The following is a 25,825-nucleotide window of genomic DNA, read 5'->3' as shown; positions in this document are numbered from 1 at the left end:
GTGATATAGTTTTATCGGTGATGAGAAGCACCTCTGTTTAAGGGATAATTTCATTTCTTTTATTTGCCCATAACTGTTTAATTCATGAGTGGAGAAACTATGAGGTCAAGGAATATAACCTACCTGTTAGATCAGGGAACCCATTCACAGTGTGACTCTGGTTAAGTCACTTCACTTCTCAGCACATCAGTTTCTCTCTCTGTAAAATGAAGTCAATAACACCAACCCTTAAGTATGATTAAGCCCATTTTGCAGAGGGAGAAGCTCACACACACAGGTGAAATGCCTTGCTCAAGATCACACAACCTGTGCTAAGACTGGCATTCTTAACTTCAATCTCTCTTTCTCAGTCCATTAGACCATGCTGCCTGTGTATGGAGTATGTAGTTTTTATCATTAGTAAAAGCGCCAAAAGATATATTAACCTGTGAAGTCCTGCACTGTGACTTGATTCCGTCTTGCATGTGTCATGTATGCAGAAATTAATTTCCCAGGGTGTGTAGCAATCTGACCTGCTTTTCAGCTGGTATGATTGAGCGTGTGAAAATCTAGGTTGTTTGGACCTGATTTTTCAGAGGTGCTGAGCACCTGCAACTCCCATTGATGTTTTCGGTGCTCAGCCTTTTATAATTTCATGCTGGTAATCATGCCAGGAGATTGACGACTTGATTTTGGTAGCCTTTTGATGACATTCACAGAACAGGAGCATTGTGTGAAGTTTGTCATCTTGCTCCTGGGCTTGGTTATTTGAATGTTGCTAATTGTCTTTTTTTGCCATATGAAAGAAGCAGCAGCATTTTAGAAAAATCAGGCCCGCTGTTTTTAACTCTCAATATTGTACCTTTATAAAGAGTGGCATTTTGAGCCAGATTTTTAATCCCAGTTCTGAATTTTGTTCCATTAAAGATATAATCTAATGTCCACTGATTACTTCTGTATTACAGGAGCTATTAACTTTGGGTTGAGAAGAAGGTCTTGATTAGTGAATCCATGTGATTATTATAATTCTGGCTGTGGGAGTTAGATTTATTTATAAAAAGACAGTAAGAACACTGAATATTAATTTTTGAAACCACAGTTGTCTTGAGGGTGGCACCTGGCAATAGAGATGTGGCATCTACTAGATAATGAAATGAAGGAATTGCAAGACGTACTCAATAAGGAACTGAATGTGTAAAGTAAATGTAATTGTTGCTAGAAGTACTGAGAAATGAAAGAGTGTGCAATACTAGTTAATAGTGAATGATTTAAAGTGCTGTATCGTCCTATTAAGTGCTGATGAGGAAGAACCCAAGTACTTGTTTCTAGAAATATTTTCTCGAAAATGATAACACTTCTAATACAAAGGGAAAACATTTTCTAAATAATAGTAAAATTTCCAAATATCCAGCAGTGTATATTATGGTTTATTTTTTTTTTATTAGGTCAGGAATGAATTTGAAATTTCTTCTTAAGGGATGTTGATAAAATTATCCATTCAAAACACAATCTCTTACATGTATTGCTAGTAATAGTATAGATTGTTTTAAATTTAAACAATTTCTTTTACTCACATTTTTATAAATTTGTTTTGTGTTTGCCCTTCATTTAGTTTAGTCTGTGAAAATAGACTAGTCAGTTTCACTTTTTAATCCTAATCAGTTTCACTCTAGAATTCTCATGCACTGGTACACTGAGGTTAGAAACATTGCAGGGAGTGTTTAAATCCAAACAAAGAAATGTTTTCAGTGAAAATATTTTAAGTAAATAATAGGAGAACACTTCTGTTAACATGATATCTAAAACGTTTACTTTCTTTTATACACAATTTACACTTTGAGCCTTCACAACACAGTGACATCATTTTAAACTTTCTAAACTTTTCTTAAAGGGAAAGAGTATGCTAATTCAAATAATCAACTGTAAGTAAATGTGGCTTGTATATCAGACACTTTGCTTCAAGGTTTTTCTGTGATTTTTCAACCACATAGCTCAAGATTTACCATCTAATTTGCATTGTTACATAATATATTTACTACGAAACGGTCATAACATTAATCATCATGTGCTGTATCTATCAATGATTTGAGTATCTAACTTGTAACTTACTTTTCTGTGGTTTGAGCTAGTTGATCCATCCTCTTTTTCAGTAACACATCAATGTGGGAAGATGTCTAAATTCATCCTGTAGTGTAAACTTATATACGAACATAATGTTATAATTACACATTTTCTACATTTACAAGATCATGGCTTGGATCCTTGGCTGTCGTCAGCTGTTTGGTACATGTGGTGTTATAATTAATCAATCTTATGCTGTATACCAGATGATTTCATAATACTGTCAAACCTTAAAAATTAAATTCTGTCCTCCAATTCTCCCTCCATCTAGTCTAATTTTTTAAGTATTTACAGCTTTAAAGAATGATAGAACTTCAGCTGCAGCAGCTGACATGTTAAAGTTCTAGCTACAAAAATATTTTCCAAATAATATAGCTATTTGAATGCAAAGTGTAGAATAACAGCTGAGAAAACTGCATTTTCTGAGAAAACTGCAATTCTTAAATTGTGTGTGGGCGATAAGATGACACTAAAGGGATTTCTTAATTTTAAAGCGTAAGCAAAATGATATCACATGGGAACATTACTTTACATTATTTAAAAAAAATCCACAAATATAATATAGTATTGTACACTTACTTGGTCTGACTCTCTTGTTTCAAAGAGGCTGGTGTTCAGTATGTCCTTTGGGAGATTTTCTAAATCTATCTATAGAACATTTATTTACACAATATGTACCTGAAGTTAACTAAAAGAACCACATGATGTCACTGTTGCTTCAGAAAACTTCTGCTGAAAGAGAACTTATCTGATAAGTAATAACATGACCTCTAGGGAAAAGTTTGTCATTGACATTGTTAGGTGTTCAGCACGTATTTATTTGAACGTAAAAGTTTCTTAGTAAAGTGATTTATGGCCCTTTATGGTTAAATTAGAAAAATTCTGCATATACCATTATGGGCATTACTGCAGGAGAGGCTGCTGCTGAACAATCCTGTATGTACATGTATATGTAGCTAAACCAGTTTCTAGTGACTGATCCTGCAATTTTATGTTTTATGTGAGAGAATCAAAAGCCAGAAGAAAACTCTTTGAAGTGAAATCTCAATTATTGTTTGTTTTGTTTTTAAATTGGAACTTTGAAAAGTTTGAGGCATAATTGTCTTTCATGTTTTATGCAGATTTTTAGAGCAAGGGATCTGCAGGTACGGTGCACAGTGTACTTCAGCACATTCCCAGGAAGAGCTAACAGAATGGCAAAAACGATACGCTTCCCGCTTGATAAGATTAAAACAACAGAAGGAAAACAAACAATGTTCGGGTAGTTATATGGAAACCTTGATTGAGAAATGGATGAATTCATTATCTCCTGAGAAAGTGGTAAGGAAAACAAACTCCTTCTCTGTGTTCATATTTAAAACTATCAGATGAGCCTGTTTTTAGCCCTTATCACTAGAACTGGTCGAATTATTCATTACCAAGAAACTTTTCCTACTTACAAAGCTTTCATAGACTGAGAGTAGTTTCTACAAATGCAGTTGTTCTCCTCAGGAATTCAGTAAGGAGTTTGTGAACTACAGCTTGTGGATTGATCGTGAATTGTCATGCGGTGGTGTTCCTGCTCCCTGATCAGATGGTGGTACTTTTTAAACTGAAGCATTAATTTTCAGTGGCGAATACTCCTTTTTGTGCGTGACTCCCCTTCTTTGCTTGCAGTTTGCATGAAGAAAAGCCATTCCCCAAACTTCATTTGGTCATACAAACGTTTGTGAATACTGAAGAGTAAGGGTTATGGATCTGATCAAACCCAACAGCTCTTTGCGATTCCAAAGAATGTTTGTGGCACTAGTTTTGCAGCACTCAACCAGCTCTTCTCATGACTGACGCGAAGGAGTTTCTTTTCACTCTATCTACTGTTGATAAAATCTGGGAAAAGTGGGCAATTTGCCAAATGGTTTAATGAGCAGTAAGCCTGATTCTGCTCTCATGGTACTCTAGTACTCTCACTGAAGTCACTGAGAATATAGGGTCTGTTGGGAATGCAGTCTTGGTGCCTTATTGTATAAGACCCTTATTTCCAACTGAAATCTTAGACCTAACTGAGCTAAACTGATTTTTGAGATCCATGCCTATGAAAATCAGGTAGTGTTTGTTCTCCCTGGATGATGGTGGTTTTTTTTTTTTTTTTTTTTGCATACATAATGTGATGTTGTTGAGTTAGAATCTTAATTGTTATCTGCCTCTCTGATTTAGCGCATATCTGAATTAGTTCTTGTCCTGTGCTGATATTAGAATCCTGCACAATCTTTTTGCTGAAACCAACCCTCAACTTAGGAAACAATCATTTTACCCTTTCTGTTTTAAGATATTAACTTGGCCTGAATGTCTTCTTTATTGACAACGTCTGTAGAAGTTTAACGCTAGGTTTCTTTCTCTTTAAATCTAGCTTAGTGAATGTGTAGAAGGAGTGAGAGTAGAGCATAATCCTGAACTATCGGTTACTGTCACCACCAAAAAGTCTCAACAAACGTGGACATTTGTTCTCACTTGTAAGGTAGGATTCCTTCTCTTTTGAAAATGGATAAATATTAACGCTAGCATTCTGCAGCACTTGGATCTTATTTCTTTGCTGCAGTAAAACTACAGACTTTTGCAGTTAAGTGTTTCAACTCCAAAATGGTTCTTTTAAAGTGAAGTAGTGGGGTATGGTTCAACCTCCACTCTATTTCTCTCCACTGGGGTGGCGATTGCTGGTGTGGATGCTGGGAGTTATGGGGACACTATGTTCTGGAGCGTGCAGAGACTCAGCTGTGCCTGCTGAATGAAGTTGAGGCTTCTTTTAGCCTCCCCTAATCTGGCCTCAAATGAAGCACTTCATAAAATAGTTTTTAGCATTTTATTGTCACTTCAATATTTGCATTTCTTTGTAGCCTGCAAGAATGCTGTATCGAGTGGCATTGCTTTATGATGCCCATCGTCCTCATTTCAATATCGTTGCAATATCTGCTGGAGACAGCACTACCCAGGTATCACAAGAAGTCCCAGAAAACTGTCAGGAATGGATAGGAGGAAAGATGGCCCAAAATGGAATAGATCATTACATTTACAAAGTCAGTATAGCCTTTAACACGGAAATCTTTGGAACATTTCGCCAAACCGTAGTGTTTGATTTTGGGTTGGAACCAGTACTCATGCAACGAGTAATGATTGATGCTGCTTCAACAGAAGGTAATGTTCTGCTATTTTTCTTTTTCTACTGAACAGACTTGATAGAAATGTCCAAAAGAATGTTTCTCTTTGTGGTAATTTTGAGAATCAGAAACACGTCCTGCACTGCTCATCAGTCAGTATGATCAGCATTTGATGTTTTGTGTTCTCCCGTGGTATGATAATCAGTTTACTATAAATACAAGATAATTTGTCATGCTATTTTTTTTCCTTTTCTCATCTCTGTGCAGAACATTTGTTAGCAGATAATGAATGTCCTTCAGGATATAATATATAATGTCTAACATGTCTATAAATTATCAGATGGGTAGCTGTGTTAGTCTGGATCTGTAAAAAGTGACAAAGAGTCCTGTGGCACCTTACAGACTAACAGAAGTATTGGAGCATGAGCTTTTGTGGGTGAATACCCACTTCGTCAGACGCACGTGGTGGAAATTTCTTGCCTGCATATTTATACCTGCCTCTGGAAATTTCCACCACGTGCGTCTGACGAAGTGGGTATTCACCCACGAAAGCTTATGCTCCAATACTTCTGTTAGTCTGTAAGGTGCCACAGGACTCTATGTCTATAAATGTAGATTTTAGGCCAGATGTTCAGCAGGTATAAATTGCTATAGTGTCATTGGAGTTAATGTTGCCTCTCCAATTTACAGGAGACCGTCTGGTCCTAAGTCCTGATATAGAAATGCTAGAAATTGTAGGAAAGCAATATTGTCTCTACTTGAACACACAAAAATAATCATGTTTTCAGCCCAGTGCAAGTTAAATTTGAACTAAATGTTGCCATGGCCATTGTGTTCTGTTTACTGTATTGGTCTGTTCCTGTCAGTTACAGGAAATCAGGACTTTCTGTTCTAAGCACCTCATTATCAGAAAGATGTCTACAAATTGGTAGGCATTCAAAGAAGAAGGGGAAAGATGATCAAGGAGCAGGAGTGATTGACTTATGGGGAAAGATTAAAAGAGCTAAATGTGTGTTGCTTGGCAACAAGCAAAGAAGGTAGGGTGAGGCTTGGTAGTCATCTGTGTCTCTACGAAGATTGGAGAGATGAGAAGACTAACGGGCCTAAGAAGCATTTTTACTGTGTTGCAATGAGAATAACCAGGATTAATGAGATGAAACTAAGGGAAGGAAAATTGAGGTTGTGTCTGAGAAAAATAGATTTTGGCAGAGTTTCCCAAGAGAGGTGGTTACAACTCCTTTGCTTGGGACATTTTAAAGCAACTGAGTGCTAGAGTCAGACAGACGTGAATAATGGCTGATATTCAGTTCTGCTTTGCTAGTATCCTTTCTCATTGTTTTTGAATAAATAAAACCAATTTGTTGCTGCTTCTTTTCTGACTAGCTTCCCCTTTTGCAAAAGAATTTCCAGATTAGCACACAAAAGCCTTTCTTTCCTCACAGTTTTGAGTCATTTGTCACAGTTTCTAGTTAGTGTTTGTGTTTTGCTTAAGCTGTTCTGAAATGCTTGTGGTCCTGTTAATGCTTTTTTTTGCACGGACGTTCTCCAGATGCTGATTAGGTTCAGCTTCAAAACATGCTCTATGAAGAATTTAAATTTTGTTAGGTGACAAAGAATTGTCCTTTGAGGCAAAGGAGATTCAAGGCCGCTTCACACCCCTCCCCCCCCGCTCAGAAACAGTTCGGAATAGTCCAAAGATCATTAGAAATATTTTGATTGGCAATGAATGAGAACTTGATTTGTCAAGAAGACTTAAAATATTGAGACGCCAAGAGCTGAGCACTGATTCTTGGTTTGGAAATTTGTGCAAATTCATTTATCCGAACAGGAGGTCAGGACTCAGAACCATTGAGCATAATCTCCTCCTAAAGGCGGTAGGAAAATACAACCAGTTTTACTCCTGTTAATTGTAAATCTTAGGAAACTGATGAGATCCAGACCAAAATTGTCAAAACTGCTTAGGAGGGGCAGAAATATGTTGACTGATTCTGACTGAAATAGAGTATGACTGTCTGGGAGATTACCAGAATACTTGTCCATGAAGAGTATTTTCTCTCTTCAAGAAGATTGTTTCTCTAGTCTGTCTATTGCAGTCATCAGGGAATCCCAGGAAACGTTCAGCTCACAAAGATTTGAAGGAACATTGATTTAATTTTTGGCGGAGGTCATAATTCTGCAGGCTATTGTTATTAATTTCTTACTACCCTTCGGAGATGTATTGCAGACACTCTTTCCTATTTCTAGCATCTCCAGATCTATTCCTACAGCTTTAAGTGATCCAGGAAATTCATATTTCCTTGTTTTTTCATGATACAAGACTTTTAAGGCCTTTTTATTAGCAGTAATAATAATAGATGTCATTACTAAACACTAATACATACTGTATGTGCGTTGGCTAGAGTTGTTGCTTTTTGCTATTCCTATCCATTGTTTACATAGAACAGATTTACATTTACCAGATCAGCAAAGAGAAAATGTAAATAGCAAATGCCATAGTTTATGAACTGTACTTTCCAGATTACCTGAATACTTTTAGCCCAAAGCAGGAAGTTGTAGTGTCTACAGTACACTAGAATTCCACATAGGGTATGTTTCAGAATGCATGAGATTCTGTGTTTAAGAGCAAGGCTGTGGTCTTTTCAGGAACTATTATGTGATCTCTATGTAAGAGGGCAGCTAACCAGAGCTGACAGGTTTCCAAAGTCAGTAAACTTGCAGAGACCTGGTGTCCTTGCAGTGTAGAACTGTTTAAGACCAAGAGAGCCAAGCCATAATTTATTTGCAAAGGCAAAAGTATTAATCTTCAGACGAGTCAGTGTCCCTGTCAGCTTAAACTACCAGGATTTCTCAGTGCTGACTACTAAAAATAGATCAAGGGCAGGGGCAATATAAATGGCACTCTGGTACAAAATGGAAAGATGAAGCTGCATAGTGTGATGCCTACTGAGTTCATTACAGCACCTCTTTTTGAGATGTCACAGCTCTGTATGCAGAGAGATAGCAAAGAAAATCTCCAATCAGTCAGATTATTATTAATATTTATCTAATGCCCAAAGGTGTGCTAGGTTCTTTACAACCAAACATAAGTACAAAATCTTTCCCTTAGGAGCTAATAATCTAGGTAGACAACATATGGGAGGGGTAAGGATTACAACTGAAAGCAAGTGATGGAATAGTGGTTAGGAATATATCTTGTTCCATGTGGGTGTTTTGCATTTATATTTCCTCGAGCAGTGGAGTGTTGGGTTATAGTATGTAGAGGTCTGACAGAAGAAGTAACATCGAGCAAACAACCCTGAAAGAGGCCTTCACCTTTTGTTGCTGAGTGCCTACACTACCAGTACAAATCCTTATATGACAGATAGATCTAGGCAGTGATTTGGGAAGGTCAATAATAACTTTGAAGGATATTGGAGCTATGACATCATGAAAGACAAGCATCCTCCTTTTTAAATAGTATTAAGAAGAGACATTTAAGTTGAGCAGCGTCTGTCACTTTTCTTGGGGAGCTCTCTCTTTCATGGAAGAAGTTACAAGTAATCAAGAGAAGATTAGTTTTTCATGCAGTGAAAATGTTCTTAGTATTGGAAATGCACGAGATTCTTCTTAAGAAAGCAACCCTGTATGCATATTCCATGTTAACACTCAGTTATGTCAGACCAACAGTTACAGGAAGTGTCTGTAGCATGCAATATCAAATGGCCAATTTCCTAGCAAACAAGGACAGTGTCCTGGCAGTCTGACTGAACTGTTACACTCTTAATATATGATCAATATAGGAAAATGTCATGGTGGATAATTCCTAATTCTGAAATCACCAAACATGGGCCTTTTTTTCCTGTTGCACATCATTAGCACCTAACATCATTCAGTTTAGAGGAAGAAGAGAATTATTTATATCTTCTTTCTAATCTCTATTAGATGAACTTTCAAAAATATTAGAGTAGTTTACTAAGTGAGACAGACCTGTTTCCTGTGGCTGAAGAGTGATGTTAATCTGAGATTCCTGTTGCTAAACTGGCCTCATATTATCACTCAGACGTCACATTTTTCATCTCTTTAGGATACAGAATGATGAAGATAAAATGAAATACTTTATTTGAGGTTAGAGAGTCTCTCAGTCTTTCACAGCCACTGCTGTGATATCTGGGCACCCATTTTAAGCCTGATTCAAAGATGATACATTAAAACGTAGCTATTGCTTCACCATGAATGCTAAACCATTGCAGCTTTTAGCTTAACTATAGTTCTGTTACATGAAACTCCTACTTAGTCCTCCAGATAGCAGTTGCCATGTGTTGAATTTTTGCCTTGTTAATGGCTATTGCAGGGTTCTATGAAAAATTCTTGACTTCATGTATATGATTTGGGCTACAATATAGAGACATATCATAGCTAATGAAGGATAGAAACATTAATTTCCTTCCATTTATCAATGTGGGTCACGCTTTCAAGTGATGCTTGGAGAATTAATTGTGTGTGTACGATGTGAATCTTTTCAAATGCTTAACCCTAATGTTATAATAACCTAGGACTTAGTTTTTAATATGGTAAAGGCCTTTCATGTACTGCAAGTTATGTTTCCCGATCACCTACCCTACTGGTTCCCCCACAGGTTCATGTATATTTTCTGTGTTTTTGGAGGGGAAAGGTGTTTGCTATTATAGCTCACCTTTGAAAAGGACATGCAGATACTATGGATGCTTCTGATTGCTCTTAGTTATAATAATAGAATCCTTCCATCACTTGTTTAATTTGTATGCTCTCTCTGTTCCTATCTGTAGAGTTGTTATATTTTGATATTCTCTTATTCTTGTGTGTGAGTTGGTTCTTGTCTGTTGTCATTCAACATCTGAAGTTGGAGTAGTTCTTCAACAGTAAAATTATGAAAACTGTCCTAGACAAAGGAGAATGTTATCTGCAGTTTCATTATTTTAAGATAGCTGAGTGACTTCAGTAATCCTGTGTTCTCCTTGAAGAACCAAACCATATTCTGTTAGTTAAAAATTAAGTTTAGCTTATAAATTCACGATTCTTCTGTTTTACATGAATACGCTGTGGTGGGGAAAAATCTAAAGTTTCCCACTTATATATGTCATTTACATGTGATCAAAGTGTGGAAAATTATCTTGGAGAATTTGAACTGAAGTCTTGTCCCTGTTTGTATCTCCACATGCAGATCTTGAATACCTGATGCATGCACGGCAACAGTTACTAACTACAGCTAAGCGTTGGGATTCTACTTCTAAGACTATTGTAGATTTTGAGCCTAATGAAACTACTGAATTGGAGAAGAGCCTTCTTATCAGATACCAAATTCCTCTATCTGCTGACCAGCTGTTTACACAGTCTGTCCTGGACAAATCATTGACCAAGACCAACTATCAGTCACGGTTGCATGACCTCCTTTATATTGAGGAAATAGCACAGTATAAGGAAGTCAGCAAGTAAGTAATACTTTTACAAACTTCTGTCTTAAGTGATTGTTGCTGTCCTACTAAAAATGATTAGGATGTCACCCTTTCATTGTAATTGCACTTCTCTGACTGGTCTTGAAAGGGCTAACAGGTTAGCCATTAAACCTTCTTACATCTTAAGAGTGGATATGAGTCTTGAAATCTTACCTCTTCAAAGAGGAGAATGGAAATATATACTGTAGAAATAAATGGCTGTGAAGATAAAGAGATGTCTTCATTAACCTTTGGTTAGGGTTAGACACACTAACTTCAAATGTACTGTATTTTCCTAGGGTCCTGAGGTTAGTTTTTCTTCTTCTTCTAGCTCCTTAAATACCAAACAATGTTGAGGACAGCAGGGGCAATTTAGAATATTTCTGTTCCCTTGCCAAAAAAGAGAGTCTGTTACAGTTCAGTTATCTGTGACAGCCTCAAATAAAAAGGAGGTTCAGAAGAGAAAAATATTACCATTCTTCTCTATAGATGATTGCAGGTTTAAGAAAACTTTTGAATCCTCCTTATGTCATGGTGGGCCAGATCCGGATTTCTGTTGCACACGTGCACATCTAGAATAACTGCTTTGGAGAGCTGATCCTTTACCTACTATTTGCTAAACAGGCAGAATGAGTAATAGCTTTACAAGTGTAAGATTGGCACATAATGTAGACTCTATTTTTTTGTGTCAGAAATATTCTTTGTCGTTATATATGTGCTGTCCAGCACCATTAGACATATGAGAAGGATGCACATGGAAAAATAAAGTACATGTTCCAGGTTCATAGTCGTGCTATACTGGACCATTTTTTCTATTTTGACATTTGTGATTAATGATCTCACCTTCACTTGTATGGTATGAAAATCTTTTAAGGTGACATACCCCTAGATCAAGAACTCTTATTGGCATCATTTCCCCCTTAACTTGATGTGGTAGCAAGTAAAATCTTGTATATACCAATACAAGAATGCCTTCTGAAGAGCACTGTGCCTCCGAACGTAGTCAGGAGTTTAATCGAATTATGCAGTGGTCATTTAAGAATATTAATAATATGTACTATTATTGAAGGAGACTATTTTGAAGCAGGAAAACAGTATCTAGTCATATTGCTTTCATATCTGGTAAAAGTGATAGTAAACTTGAACCAGTTCACTGAATATACCTAGTCATAGCTCTCCTCTCTTGGGGAGCTGGAATTTAACATACAAAGAATTTGCTTCTACATGATGTTGTTTTCAGCAAACTAACAGATTCCCTCTTGCTGACCTCCATCACACGTATTTTTATGGAGGTTTATCTTTCAAGGCTTTTAAACCAAGATCAGACTTAGAGAAAACAGTGAAACAAACAACAAATAAATAATGTTTTTACTATGTTAATATTCATGTTGAAAATTTACGTTGCCAACATCTCTTGGAAGACAAAAGAGCAGCTTGCATGTACAAACGATGGAATAACGAGTACATTCCAATACATGATGCTTCACTTTTGGATAATTTGGTACTGCAATAAATTATTTATATTGCATGACTTTCTGTTCAGTGGATTAATAAACATAAGTTCTATACATGTTTTTTAAGTGTCTTCTGTTTGGTAGAATTGATGATAGAAATCGTCTTCTTTTGATTAAATTATGTTATAGTCAAACCATTTTAATACACTGGGTCAAACTTCTACATACCTGTGATCCCATGTGCCTTAGGTCACAAGTGGTGATTGTTGTGGATCTTGCTAGCCTCTAGTAGATATTTGTACAGATCATAAAACAGCTGATTGTCAACAGGGTGTCTCAAGAGAGGTCCAGGACTGGAATAATTTGCAGTCCATGGTTACAGTGCATTGTTGGGTTAAGCAGTACTGCTGGTTCCTCACTTTCATCAGCCCCTAATTGATTCCATTTAGAAGGTGGCGGTGTACATGATTTGAAAATGATGTGATAGGCCTGAACATGCACAAGAAAAGGCAGAGCGAAGGTTAAAACTTGAGGCCACTTTATGGCTTCATATGCAGCAAGTAACACCACACCTGCTGTATCGAGACCCCTGCAATACTTAGATACAACTTGGTGAATTGATGACACAATGGAATCACCAGCTTCCTGGTGGTGCTTGCTTTAAATCAAATGTTGCCCTTCGGGCTAATTTTTCAGTAGTGACACCTTCAATTTTGAGCTCAGAATGCAGCTGTTTGTGTGCACATGCGCATTTTTTCAGCTAAAGGTGGATTATGCAGTGTGCTCTGCATAGGCCTATATGCAGAAGCCTTTTGGAAGCTGCAGCTGGTGTAGAATTGAGCCAGCTGATTATTACTAAGCAGAGTTTCCCTCATGGAGCACATAATCCATACTCCAAAATCTGCACTGGCTACCAGTTGATTTCCAGGTCAAATTCATAGTGTTGGTTTTGATCTATGACACCCTAAATGGTTTGTTTCTGTCTGCCTGCGAGAGTGCCTCTCTCCTTGTGATCCTATAGCGGATGTGGTCATCTCCAGCACTTGAGCTAACAGCCCTCACTATAAGCAGGAGGATGTTGGTTGCAGGCATTCTTGGTGAAGGATTCAGCACTCTGGTTCTTGTTCCTAGCCTTGATTTTGAGCCTGGCTTATTTTTTTATTTTTTATTTGTTGTGACCTTTACGGCACACTGCAAATTGCAATGCTTGTCCCAAACTTTCCTTGGAAGGCCAGAGGACAAGTGCTGAAAGGTGTTATGTGGAAGAGGTTGCAATGGCATGGGAAAGCATCTTTAATTGACTGTCGCAAGGGAGTCTCTGGTGGGGTTGGGAAGGTCTTGGTGAGCTTTATGTGTAAGTTGTGTTTATTGCAATGTTGATGAAAAATTTTATTTTAGATAATTACTTAACGTGCTTAGAGTAGGAAACGGGCAATAAAGGTTAGAATAAATAAGCCAGCACTCTGATTTCCATATGCAAATGTGGGCTTTGTATGAACAAGCAAGTGTGCAGGCCAAGCTCTAATATGATCTGGTGGAAATTTGGGCCTTTCCTGTAATTTTTGAGGATTTAAACGTCATCATCTTTCTCACTCTGACATTAAAAAAGAAAGCAGACTAATAATAATAATAATTAATAATACCTAAGTGCCATAAAAAACATTCACTAATGAATCTGAGAGGTTAAATAATTACGGCTCACACTATTTTGTACTCATGCAGTACATTTTTTGCTATCCAAATTGTAGACCAGGGTTTCACTGAAGTTTGCAGAAGCCTCACATATTGGCTTTCATGGAAGGTCAATGTATTTTTGCTGAATTGGGCCCTAAGTTCATCAGCCATTACTGCATATTACACTGTGCCACTAAGTAGTAAAATGCTGCTGTGCATGCCCTCTGTGGAACTTACACACATGAATGTTAAACGCCACATTGAACCTTTTAAAACACTGGCACACAGAGACATATGCTCTATGGGATATTTGGTCTTTTGGGGGGCTATAGTCTCCATTGGCAGTGGTTGGGCTATGATCTGGTAAGTCCTAAACTTTTGTGATGTAAATATAGACAATAACCTTTTTCCTAGCTAATTAGAAATAGAAGCATAATTATGTTGAAATTTTATAACATTGCTAAGAAGGTTGGAATATTGGGGAGATTTGCCGTTAGGATTTGCTGAGATTTTGGCTGATAGATTTTCCCTGTTCGTTTTTATTCTGTTTGTCTCCAGCTTCATGCTGCCCAGAAAAATCTGAGAGAAAGAAGTAAATCAAACACTACAAAAGTTTTGAGGTGGCATGATGACTAAGACAGCTGAAGTTTCAAATGAAACTCCAACTTAGTTTTTCTCACCACCTGAGAGTTCATCTCTCAGTGAAGAATAAGTATTTCTAAAATTACACAAAGCTTGAATTTACAGTATAAGAACTCTCAAAAATTAATTATGGCTTTTGTGGTAAAGTGTTTATGCGAGAGCACACTAAAAAGTGTTAATTGGACTTGCATTTCTGATTAGCTGAACATCAGATCTTTAAGTGTTAGCGTGAAAGCATCCATTGTGTAATCCAGAAAAATGATGTCAAATATGAGAGAAACCTCCAAAATATATATATAGACATATATAGATATATATATTTTACTTTTTTTGGTAAGTTGTTTGGGAGACTAAGGAGTTTATTTCCTCTTAGAAAAGCACCATGATGTAGTATTTGAAAGAGCCTACAGTAAAGCAAATGGTAGCTATGAACATTACAGCGGCTTAGTAATTAATACACTAGGATAGGGAGCATTGGACTGGGAGTCAAGAAACCTGGGTTGTGTTGCTGCTGTTTTGGAGTGTTACATTGGGCAGATGACTAAGGCTTGCTCTTTCAAATGTGACTTTTAATTTTGGGTGCTCCATTCTTGTGTGCCTAACTTTAGACACCTATGACCTAATTTTCAGAAGTGCTGACTGTCCAGGTCAACAGTTGAAGTCAGGAACTTCAGTTCATCCCCTCTGAAAATCAGGCCCTTGGTATTTAAAGTTGAACACCCAAAATTAGAGGTCACTTAAAAAAATGTGGCAGTTAACCTCCTTTTGCCTCAGTTTCACAGTCTGTAAAATACTTCCTGACTTTACAGGGATGTTCTGAGGCTTAATTCATCCATTTATAGAAACAAACTTTTGAAAGGAAAGTGCAATGCAAGTCCAAAGTGATCTTTTTAATTGGTCTGATTCTAATCTTTTGCTTGGGGAGTGAGGTTCAGCTAGTTAAATCTTATTAAGCATGAACATGGAGTGTGCTTATGTTCAATCTAAGAAGGAGAGGGGGAGTGAATGAAGGAAGTGTAATGCTTGAGTACTAGAGGATTTGGTAGTTGAATAGCTCACCAGAGGGTGTCTCCCTAGTCAATGGAAATAATTTAATAATCTGGAGAAGAACCAATGTAGCCACTTAAGATGATGCTGTAAAGAGTGGCATGTCTCAGAATAGCAGTAATATAGTTATTCAACTAATATATGTGTAATAACATGGACTGTTTTAAATTGATTCAAGTTAGCGAAAGCTGTGATTAAATAAAAACATTATACTGCCACCTGATATCTGACTGATGATAATGAGATTTTAAACGTTACTGAGGTTTATATACATTTAACACAATATTGCATCAGTCATCTGAATGGAATTAACATATGTAACTGATTAATAGAGAATTCAGAATTATATATTATAAGTTGACAAGGAAACAGTCTTGCATGCTTTTTCCTAAATGTTTTTAGAAAGTGGAAGGAATTTATTTTAATTTCAGTCATGGTCTGCTGAATTCATGCTTTGAGGTAAACTAAATGATCACTTTTACTGCAAATTCCTTAGTAGCTATTACAGTTATCTTAAGTATACTGATGATGAAGAAAGTAAATTTGTGTCCCTGTCAAGCCAAAAATCATCTTAGTTCATTGCATTGCTTATTTGCCAGGGATGTTTGTGTGTCTTAGTATACCTGTTATACAGAGAATGAAATACCACCACAAGGAAACAGACTTGCAGTTTTCTTTTAAGCAAAAAGACTTATCAGATGTGAACAAAAATCTTTCATGGGTTTAATAGGCATTTACCATGCACAGAAGAGAACTGAAACTGGTTTGATTTGGTACTAGTTTGGGACTGTGATACGTTGTAGTAAAGATTTTCTTTTACAATGGATTAAATAGTATTACATATGCACTTTTAATAGTTTACCAGGAATGGTTGGAAGGAAGCTGAATGGATTGAACAAGTCAGCATAAATGTGGAAAGCATCATATGGAGACAACACACAACAATAGAAAGTTGTCCATTTCACATGATAAAAAGATCACTGCTCATTTTAGTGGAAAGCAATGTATTCTGCATCCCTTCTACTTTCATTGATGTGTTCCCCTGTAACTCATTACAAAATATTAGGTTAAACTTGCTGACATTGAGATAGGTATGAGTGTGTGTAATACACTTCCATGGGAATGGCTGAAGCTCTGTTACTTGGCACATTTAGGAACCAAGATGAAGAAAGAACTATAAAATGTATTGGATCATTGTCCTTTAGAAAAGAGAAGGACAAGACAGGCTAATAGGTCATTTTTAGCTTTAATGTATATGATTTTTTTAAGACGTGTAAATACAAAGAGTGGTTTTGCTACTTCTACTGTGAATGCGGTGTGGGGTAGTCATGGCTAAATGTTAGAGCAGAAAGAACTCACTGCCAGCGGGAGCTTTGTGCACGGATGCCCTGTGTGGTTAGGCATGTGATATATTAGATATTAATCCTTCATTTACAATAGATCCATTCTCATTATTTATTGGTCTTTGCTTCTAATGTCATAAAGTTTTAAAAGAATCTGTTAAACTATGAAGGTATAATAGCCCTTTGCTCCTCTCAAGATGGCAGCCTGCCTTCTCTGATCTGCACGTAGAACAGGGTGTACAGAACGAATAGGAACTGTATTCTGTTCTGGACCTGTGTATATGTCCTTAAAGAATACGATGTAGTCAATTCATGAATATATCATAAGCTTAAAAGATATTAAAATAACTTTTCATTGCTGCGAGAAAAATGCTGCAGACGTTACTCACGTAAAACTCTCATTGACTTCGGGCAGAGTTTTCCCTAAGTAAAAATTGCAGGATTTGGTTCTATTTAGAGCACCTTTTTAAAACCTTCAGCCATGTTACTGCTTGTAACCACCCTTTGATGTTAGTTACATTCCATTCAGAAGCAAAATAGACACTGTTTCCCTCAGATGTTTTTGTACTGTTCAGTTACTTCGTTTGTTTACAATTGCATTCCTTCCTTTTATTATATATCGTTTTCCTTCACTAAGGTAATGTATAATTACACTTTTTTATATCTTTACTAATTTATTTAATATAGATATAATTTGAGTTTTGTAATGAATAAATTTGTTTTGTAATGAATAAATTTGACAATGGCAAAGAATATATCAATTGTGTTATTCTTTATAGAATTTCTCTACCTCATTGTCACTTTGCTTGTAGTGGGGTTTTAGAATCATGGACCAGATTTACTTGCCAAAAGAAGAAACTCTGAAGATCTTTTTTTCTGAATAAACTGAGTATTTGTTACCCTTAAAGTACATGTTGTCCTTAAATAACATTTAAAAGGCTGCCATACCTGCCATTACAGACAGAGCAGCTGCTTGCAGGGGAAGTTTTCTCTTATCAACAGAATTTGTAGCTGCCTTCTCTGAATGGAGGCACAACGTTCTTGAATGTTCTACAGTACTGTGCTTAAACTTCCCTTTCTCAAGTCCAGATTCTGCCCCCCTTATTCACAATGAAAAGTTACTTACACAGTCCCATTGAACTGCTGTGAAAGAAGGTATTACTCAGTTTAAGGGTATGTCTTCACTACCCACCGGATCGGCGGGTAGTAATCGATCCCTGAACGCGCTCCCCGTCGACTCCGGAACTCCACCAGAGCGAGAGGCGGTAGTGGAGTCGATGGGGGAGCTGTGGCCGACGATCCCGCACCGTGAGGACCCGAGGTAAATCGATCTAAGCTATGCTAGTCGACTTCAGCTATGCTATTCAAGTAGCTGAAGTTGTGTATCTTAGATCGATCCTCCCCCCCAGTGTAAACCAGCCCAAAGGGAGGTAGGGTTGGATCTTGAATGTGTGGTGTCTCTGAACTTGGACGCATTTGATTAACATTGTCTCCTGATTTCTAAAATCAAATCCTTTTTCTGAACTAACTTTATACTTTCTGATTTAGGTTCAACATAAAAGTGCAATTGCAGATTGTAGCAAGCTTCATGCTCACTGGTGTATCCGGAGGTGCAAAGTATGCCCAAAACGGACAACTTTTTGGCCGCTTTAAGCTCACTGAAACGCTTTCTGAAGACACTTTGGCTGGACGGCTGGTGATGACCAAAGTCAATGCTGTTTATTTATTGCCAGTCACTAAAGAGAAGTCAGTACAGACCCAAGGAACCAAAGAGAAGGTTTATGAAGCAGCTATTGAAGAGAAAACAAAGGATTATATCTTCTTGAGGGTATCCAGGGAATGCTGTGAAGAACTTAATCTTCGAGCAGATTGTGAAATGCAGGTATGTTTGAATGGAAGATTCTTGCTGTAGGAGGAATTTGTGCTACTTTTTTCCCTCCTAAAGTAATTACATGCCAAAGGACTAGAAAGATATTAATAGGATTTTTTTATTCCTTGTTATATGCAGAAAATCTAGCAAGGAGAAGAATTTCATATTAAAATTTTATGTTTAAATTTGATTTTTATACGTAATAGAATTAATATTTTAAAACTGTTAGAGTAAAAATATATTTTAATGAGACTCATTTCTGATATAAAACTTGTTCTGATATGGTTAAGCATCCTGTGCAAATCTTAGCTTGTGTTCTCAAGGATACAGCTTGAGAGCTAATAATACAGGTTTTTGAACTCCAGTTCAAACACTTAGCCATTTTTGTGCCGGAGTATGGACTTATTTGTTCTGAAGAGCCTCTAGCTTCATCTTTATTTTTATGGGTTTGTGTTTGTGATGGGACATAGGTGTTCTATCCACTTTTGACACCTACCTGCGATATTTCTCTATTCCTGTTTTTTTGATCTCTCTGCTGCCTTTTGTCTGAGTGATTACTCTCCCTTTCTCTGCAGTCTCTCTTCGTTGCCCCCTGGGCTTTGTATTGTCTGGTTTTTGAGTATGTGTCAGTGTGGATCCCTCTGTAGATGCACATGTGACTCTTAGATTTTGTTTTTACTAGCAGTGTCTGTTGGGGCCGTGCATGTGCCCTTTGCCTCTTTGTGTTAGGGCATAAAGGGTGTGACCCTACTTTAGTTCCCCCTTACTGCCTGGGGCAGTGAGGTAGAACCCAGAAGGTGCAACCTACTGCTCTCTTCTGAGACCCGTAACTGGTCTTTTTCAGCCTATTTGGCTATCTTATGTTCACTATTTATCATAAAGCATGTTCCTTTTAAAAAAAAAAAAATTGTGGAAAATTTGATCAATGACTCCCAGGTACAGCGGGGCAAGGTGAGGCAAGGCACTTCATGCCAACTGCTAACCTTATAGTGCAGTCCAACCCCTCTGTGAAGGATTGCAGGCCTTGAACCTGGGCCCTTGGGTCCCCAGGCAGTGATCAGACCGTGGCTGCCACCCAGCAGCTCTTCTGAACCAGTGGAGAAGGGGGCTAGCGAAGCTCTAGCTCACAAAGAGCCCCGCCCATGAAGAGGCACAGGAAGTTGTCTGACCATCTAGGTGAATCCCTGGCTGCCTGCTGGTATGGTCTCTGCCTACTTTGAGTCCTGGTTTCTTCCTCCCAGCCTGATCCTGGTTCTTGCTCTCCTCATCCCAGACCCCTGTTTATTTCTGGTACCTGTTTTTCTGCCTTGCTCCAAGTTCCTGCTCCTACACCCTACCCATGATGATGGCTTTGGCTCATGATAAATAGCAGGGAAACCTTTGCTAGAAGAATATATTCATCTAAATAAAAGAGGTTCTTGATATGGGCTGCCCAGCATGGTGTGGACTTAGACCAGGCCTTGATACATCGGAACCTCAGCTACTTATTATACTTAAAACAGACCAGCCTCTTGTTCAGCTCTATTAAGGTTTAGTTTGCATTCTCAGCTTGTCATCAGTCTGTACAATCATGCTTAGTCTTTTCTCATCCCACGGTGTCAAAATTTCTCAGTGGGCTATTAACACACTTACTGGGCAGAGAACCTACTCCTGCCTGGGTCCTCATTAGTTCTCCTGAGACTCATGGAGCCTCTCTGTGAGACAGCTCCCTGCACATCCTCGCTCTGAAGACTATCTTCCTGGTATTGTGCTGCGTCATCCATTGGCTGGTGTTCCTTAACTGCTGAATATCAAGACGCACTCAACCAGACCTCAAGCAACATCCTCCTCCTGCTTCAGAAATGTGACAGTTTCCAAGATCTACAAAGCGATGACGCGGAGTAATCCACTGACCTTTGTCAAGCATTATGCATTGGATGCCAGATGTGGGAGAGCGGTACTCCAGTGACTATTAGACTGACGTAGCTGAAACTCCTCCTCCCAACATCCTGAGGAGATACTACTTGCCCCTTTTCTATAGCAGGTTCCACACTGACACATTTTCTAAGAAGAAAGAACGGTTACTTACCCTCCAGTAACTGTGTTCTTCAAGATGTTGCAACCAGTGTGAATCCCATGACCTGCCCTCCATCCAAGCTGCCATGGGCTTTGACTTGTGAGGGAACTGTTGGAGCTACTCTGCACTTTATCCCCTTGTGTGGACGCATGGGAAGGCACATGTGTGCGGCCCCAACAGACACTGATATTAAGGAAAACAAATCTGATCTTGTATGCATGTGTGCACGTGTAGAAGGATCCACACTGACTACAATATCTCAAAGAATCGCTTCCTGACTGCCTGGCTGGGCCACATACAATCGCCGTAGAGGATGTCCTTTGGGATGCGCTCATCATTCATTCGGCACACATGCCCAAGCCAGCAGAGATATCTCTGTTTGAGGAATGTTTGTATGCTGGCCTGTTTGAGCACCTCAGTGTTGATGACTTTTTCCCTTCAGGAAATTCAAAAGATTTGATGAAGGCAACGCATATGAAAGCTGTTGAGCCTCTTTTCCTGATGAGAGTATAAGGTCCTTGTCTCGCTCCCCTACAAAAGTGTGCTGATAACCTATGCACGATGCACACAGATCTTTGTGTGTTCTGTCAGTTTGTTGTTTTGCCATCCCTTTTGCGCAGTCTAGACATTGTTGTGGCGGTTTTTCCAATGCGGATGTTGAGTTTTGTTTTAAATGAAAGGTTGACTGTGATAGTGGATCCCAAGTATGTGAACATGTTCACCACTTCAAGTTCACAGTTGTTGATCTTGATGGAGGGTGCTTCCTCAACTCCTTGGCACATTATGTCAGTCTTTTTTAGGCTGTCTTGGCAGGCTTTGGAGAAACTGACCATTAGGTGAAGAAATTATTCAGTTGAATAACAGAAACTAAAATGAAAATACAGACAGATATCTGTGTAAGGAGACTATTATTTTCCCTAGCCCAGATGTCTTTAATAGAGGAATCCCGTCACAAAGTTAAGATTTACAGCTCCATTGCCAGGGCAAACAATATTGGAGATAAGGTCAGTACTTCGTTTATTTTGCAATCAGCATGAAATGGACTGAAATAGACGTCTTGACCTTAAATAGTGTTGTGGGGTTTATGGACAAGATAGTTCAGGTAATGTAAATACATCCTGCTCTAGAACATGGAAGAATAAACTCTAGTTGACAAAAATCAAATAATTCCCCCCTCCCTGTGTCTCCCTGGTAGAGATAAGGGGATTGACCTGCTACCTAACAGAAATAATCCCAAATTAAGGCCACTGAAATTGATTGAAATAAATCCATTTTGGGGGAGCATGTCACCTTCCATTCAGTTTGTTTTGTGAAACATATGCAAGAATCCTAATGTCTTCATTTAACATGGATAATTAGTCTACAAGACTTGTATCGTGCTGAGTGTGGTTAGTGTTTGTTTTCTTAAAACAATAATTAAAGCCACTAACTGACTCTATTTATAAACTCCACTGGAATACAAAATGAGTTCGGGCTTTTAGTAACTTTGATTTTTTTTTCTTTTAAAACTGCTTATGAAACTCAGGTAGGGTGAGCTGTTCAGATCTGTCATTTTAGGATTCCAATATCCTAGAATGAGAATTGGGTCCTACAGTTATTCATAAAGAAGTGTAATGCTTTGTAAATCTGTTAGAGAACCAATGGTCAAATCCTAACGCTTTTTATATAGTTTTTAATTAGTCCTGATTTCAGTGAAAGTTCTTCAGTGCAAGGACCGATTGACAACTGAGTGAAAAATTAATAGGGAACTCAGGATCTGAGCCCATATACTTTGGATACACACTGGATTCACTGAAGTCAATAGGAGTTTTGCCATTGACTTCAGTGGAGCCAGGATTTCATGTTTCATTTTGAATGTTGGCCAAATCTGTCTTATTGCTATGGTCTTTGGATAAAGTATATAGTTTGGTTCCTATCTCTTCCAGTAATCCATGTAAAAAAAACCTCCTTGACCATGCATTTTTCCTGGTGCCCTGCTTCTCGGGTAATGGAGGCTTTTTAATATGTTTGCAGTTCTGATTTTATCAAGTGCATCCTTTACAGAGGTGCAATGGAAGTAACTGTTGTCCAGGGTGAACTGCTTTTTTTTCTTGATCTCTGCTCCTTTTGGTGCCCAGCCATCTGTAGGCTACGCCAGGACAATTTTCTTTAGTGGCCCACACGGTCCTGTGTCATTTTCTGTTAACTGGCAGTGGAACTATAATTCTGTTCCCACTGTTCTCTTGTTGTGGAATGAAGAAAGATAATGCAGGTAATATGCCACTCCTTCCCAGATAGCATATCTAACAGAATGAGTTAATACGAATTAGATGAAAAACCTCTACATTTATTGTAAGGTATAATGGCGAAGTACATACAGCTAGTAAGAGATGTTTAACACTAACTCAGATTCCTAGAAAGGGCTGTTATAGGGACATTGCCAACATGAAATCACATGTCTATCTGAAAATTGTGTAGGTACTACAGCTAAGTGGACACGTAAGATGGCTATAACTGAAAGAAGTAGTAAAAAAAGACTCTTCCTGTTTGTTTACTTTGTGCATTTGACAGCACTTTGCATGTAGTCAGCTTAGCTGTTTTTCCATTAAAAGCCCCAGTCTTGCATTGTCAGAGCCTTGTTCCTGTGTAACCCCAATTGCAAGGTTGGGGCCATGGTCGTTTGTTAGGAAGACTCTTCTAACCATCCACAGGGGAGAAAAACTCCTGTGATATTTTTATTAAAAGATAAAAAAGGAAAAAATTCAGGACAAATTGTTTGAAGGGGACTCCATTGAAACATGAATTTTTAAAAATTAGTCAGTTGTTAAAATTTAACTTGACATTGCCTCTTTAATATTACAGAAACTTTTTAGAGACCAATGAATTGTAGCCTCTCTCCACGCATTGCTGACAGCTCTCATACTCTTTAGAGATCATGAAGGAAGTGGTATTGCATAGTGGTTAGAGCAGAGGCCTGGGAGCCAGGAATCTTAGTCTTTTTCTTCCTCTACCACTGACTCACTGTGTAATGTCGGTCAGGACACTTAAGATGGGAATTTGAAAGGAGTTTATTGGAGCTAGGCACCAATGCCCCATCTGCCCATATGGAATCTGTGCTTCGGGTTTAAGAATGCTACCATGAAGGATAAGGTTATGCCCACTCTGTGTGAAGGTGAGGGGAAAGGAGAACAACAGGCAGTACTGAACCTCATGGGGTGGGGGCTAGGACCTTGGCTGCTGGTGCTAAGTAGAATGTGGGGAGAGATGGACATCTTGGAGGGCTGTGGGGACCTGAGTTGGAGAACCACTGATGATGGGAAGAAGATGTTGATTGAGATGAGGATTTTGGAAGACTGGGTCTAATGGATGCTGGTAATGGTTTGGAGGAAGAGAGTGAAAAGGCTCTGGGGCTCAGAGGGGTGCTGGTACAGTGAACATGGGACAGAGTTGGAGGAGCAGGGCCGGTGGAGGACTAATTTACTCTAAGGAGGAACTACAGTAAATTACATGGTTTCCCTGCTGAGATATGTGGTTGTTGCACTGCAGTGTGCTGCTTGGAGGCACATTGTGCTTAAGCATTCCACGTTCTTACTTAGGCCTTCCCGCTCTTTCCTCTTCTCGCACTGATGAAAAAACTAGCAGAGCAGGCTTTGCGCTTCTGTGTGCTGAGCAAGAGCAGCATGCCACCCGTCTAGGGGAGAAACGCGTTTTCCTCTCCCCACAGTGCTAGGATCATAGCATGGGATGCTTCCATGCCTCTGTCACAGCCATGTGGTGTTCAAAGGGGAGGTCTATACGCTGATAACTAGAGGGGGAATGATCTGACACATTATGATGCAAGATCACTGAGAAGGAAAGAACATGTCAAGGCAGAAGCATGAATTGTGCACCAAAAGTATATGTGTCCTTTTCATTGTGTGTCTAGCCCCTAGCACGGTGGGGCCTCTAGATGTGTTTCAATACAAATATTAAATAACCCCCTAGTTTAATCATACCGAGTTCCTCCGTGCCTGTCTAGAGCATAGTTCCTGTACACCTGGTTACGAGATTTATCCAGTGACTGGTTCAGAAATTAACGTAAACATCCCTCAGAATAATACAACATCCAAATATATTTTATTACTATTTGTAAAGTGTATGTTAAAATTAAAAGTATATTAAATGTATATTTGTAAATGTAAAATGTATATAATATATAGCATTTGGTAGGCTCACATCTTAAACTAGCCAGGGCTATGGAAAAAGAGATTACTTATTCAGGTAATTTTTTAAAATCATGTTTTTTTTTTGTTTTTTTGTTTTTTTTTAGATGTTGCGTTTGCCTTGCGAAGTGAACTCCATAGTGAATACTATGTAGCTTTAATGTCACCTTTATCTCTTTTGGATGGTTGGCTTTAGATTTTTGCATACAAGTAAACAAGGGGGATGAATATTAAGTCTTTATATTGATTTTTAAGAGGTTTCCAACTTTTGGGCCAAATTCAGCCCTAGTATAAGCAGGCACTGCTCTATTGCCTTTAGTAGACTTACACCACTTAAACCAGGGCTGGATTTGGCTTTTTTCGTAAATATTGGTATTGTTCATATTACTGTTCACATATTGCCCTACAAGAGCGTAGTGCTTAAAACAGATTCAACGGATTCCAGCCCCAATGAGCTTTCATTGTTAAGAGCCTAAGCTTGCATGCCCTAAATTGGAGTAATTGAAACATTCACAGTTGAGTTTGCAAGATTGGGCCCTAAATTATGAAGTGATTTCACAAGCAATTACTAACTCTGGGATATAGCAGCTAATGAAGGATGAGGGTTACAGCAATAAGGTCACACTGTACTGTTAGTTGCTGATGCCTGCATTAGAGAAGTTCTGAGGTTTGGTTTTGACTGGGTTTTTATTCCACGTGAGATAGCATGTTATTAATTCAGAGGAATGATCGACCATTTTTTTTTTTTTTTAGTGCTCAAATTGCTGTTTTGATTGTCACAAAGGATTTTTAATATAACAATTAGGAGGGTTTTTTACTTAGTATAGATTCCATGTTATCTTAATTGGTGAACACGATGTTATCGTCTCAATTTCTG

The 25,825-nt window shown here is 38.2% G+C and overlaps 1 protein-coding gene across 2 annotated transcripts in view; it reads left to right on the top strand.

Annotated features, from left to right (window-relative positions):
- The window catches only part of HELZ (helicase with zinc finger), a 138,435-nt gene that overhangs the window by 31,277 nt on the left and 81,333 nt on the right, over window positions 1-25,825 (top strand). For both annotated transcript variants that reach the window (XM_054047282.1, XM_054047281.1), the window contains exons 8-12: window positions 3,222-3,420; window positions 4,487-4,594; window positions 4,971-5,268; window positions 10,411-10,678; window positions 18,390-18,723. In XM_054047282.1, coding sequence (XP_053903257.1) covers window positions 3,222-3,420; window positions 4,487-4,594; window positions 4,971-5,268; window positions 10,411-10,678; window positions 18,390-18,723 — 1,207 coding nt within the window. The remainder of the gene's footprint in view (window positions 1-3,221; window positions 3,421-4,486; window positions 4,595-4,970; window positions 5,269-10,410; window positions 10,679-18,389; window positions 18,724-25,825) is intronic.

The sequence above is a fragment of the Malaclemys terrapin genome, chromosome 13 (genome assembly GCF_027887155.1).
Source record: "Malaclemys terrapin pileata isolate rMalTer1 chromosome 13, rMalTer1.hap1, whole genome shotgun sequence".
Classification (NCBI taxonomy): domain Eukaryota; kingdom Metazoa; phylum Chordata; order Testudines; family Emydidae; genus Malaclemys; species Malaclemys terrapin.
Note: the sequence above shows the minus strand (reverse complement) of the source record. Positions and strands in the feature narration are given on the sequence as shown.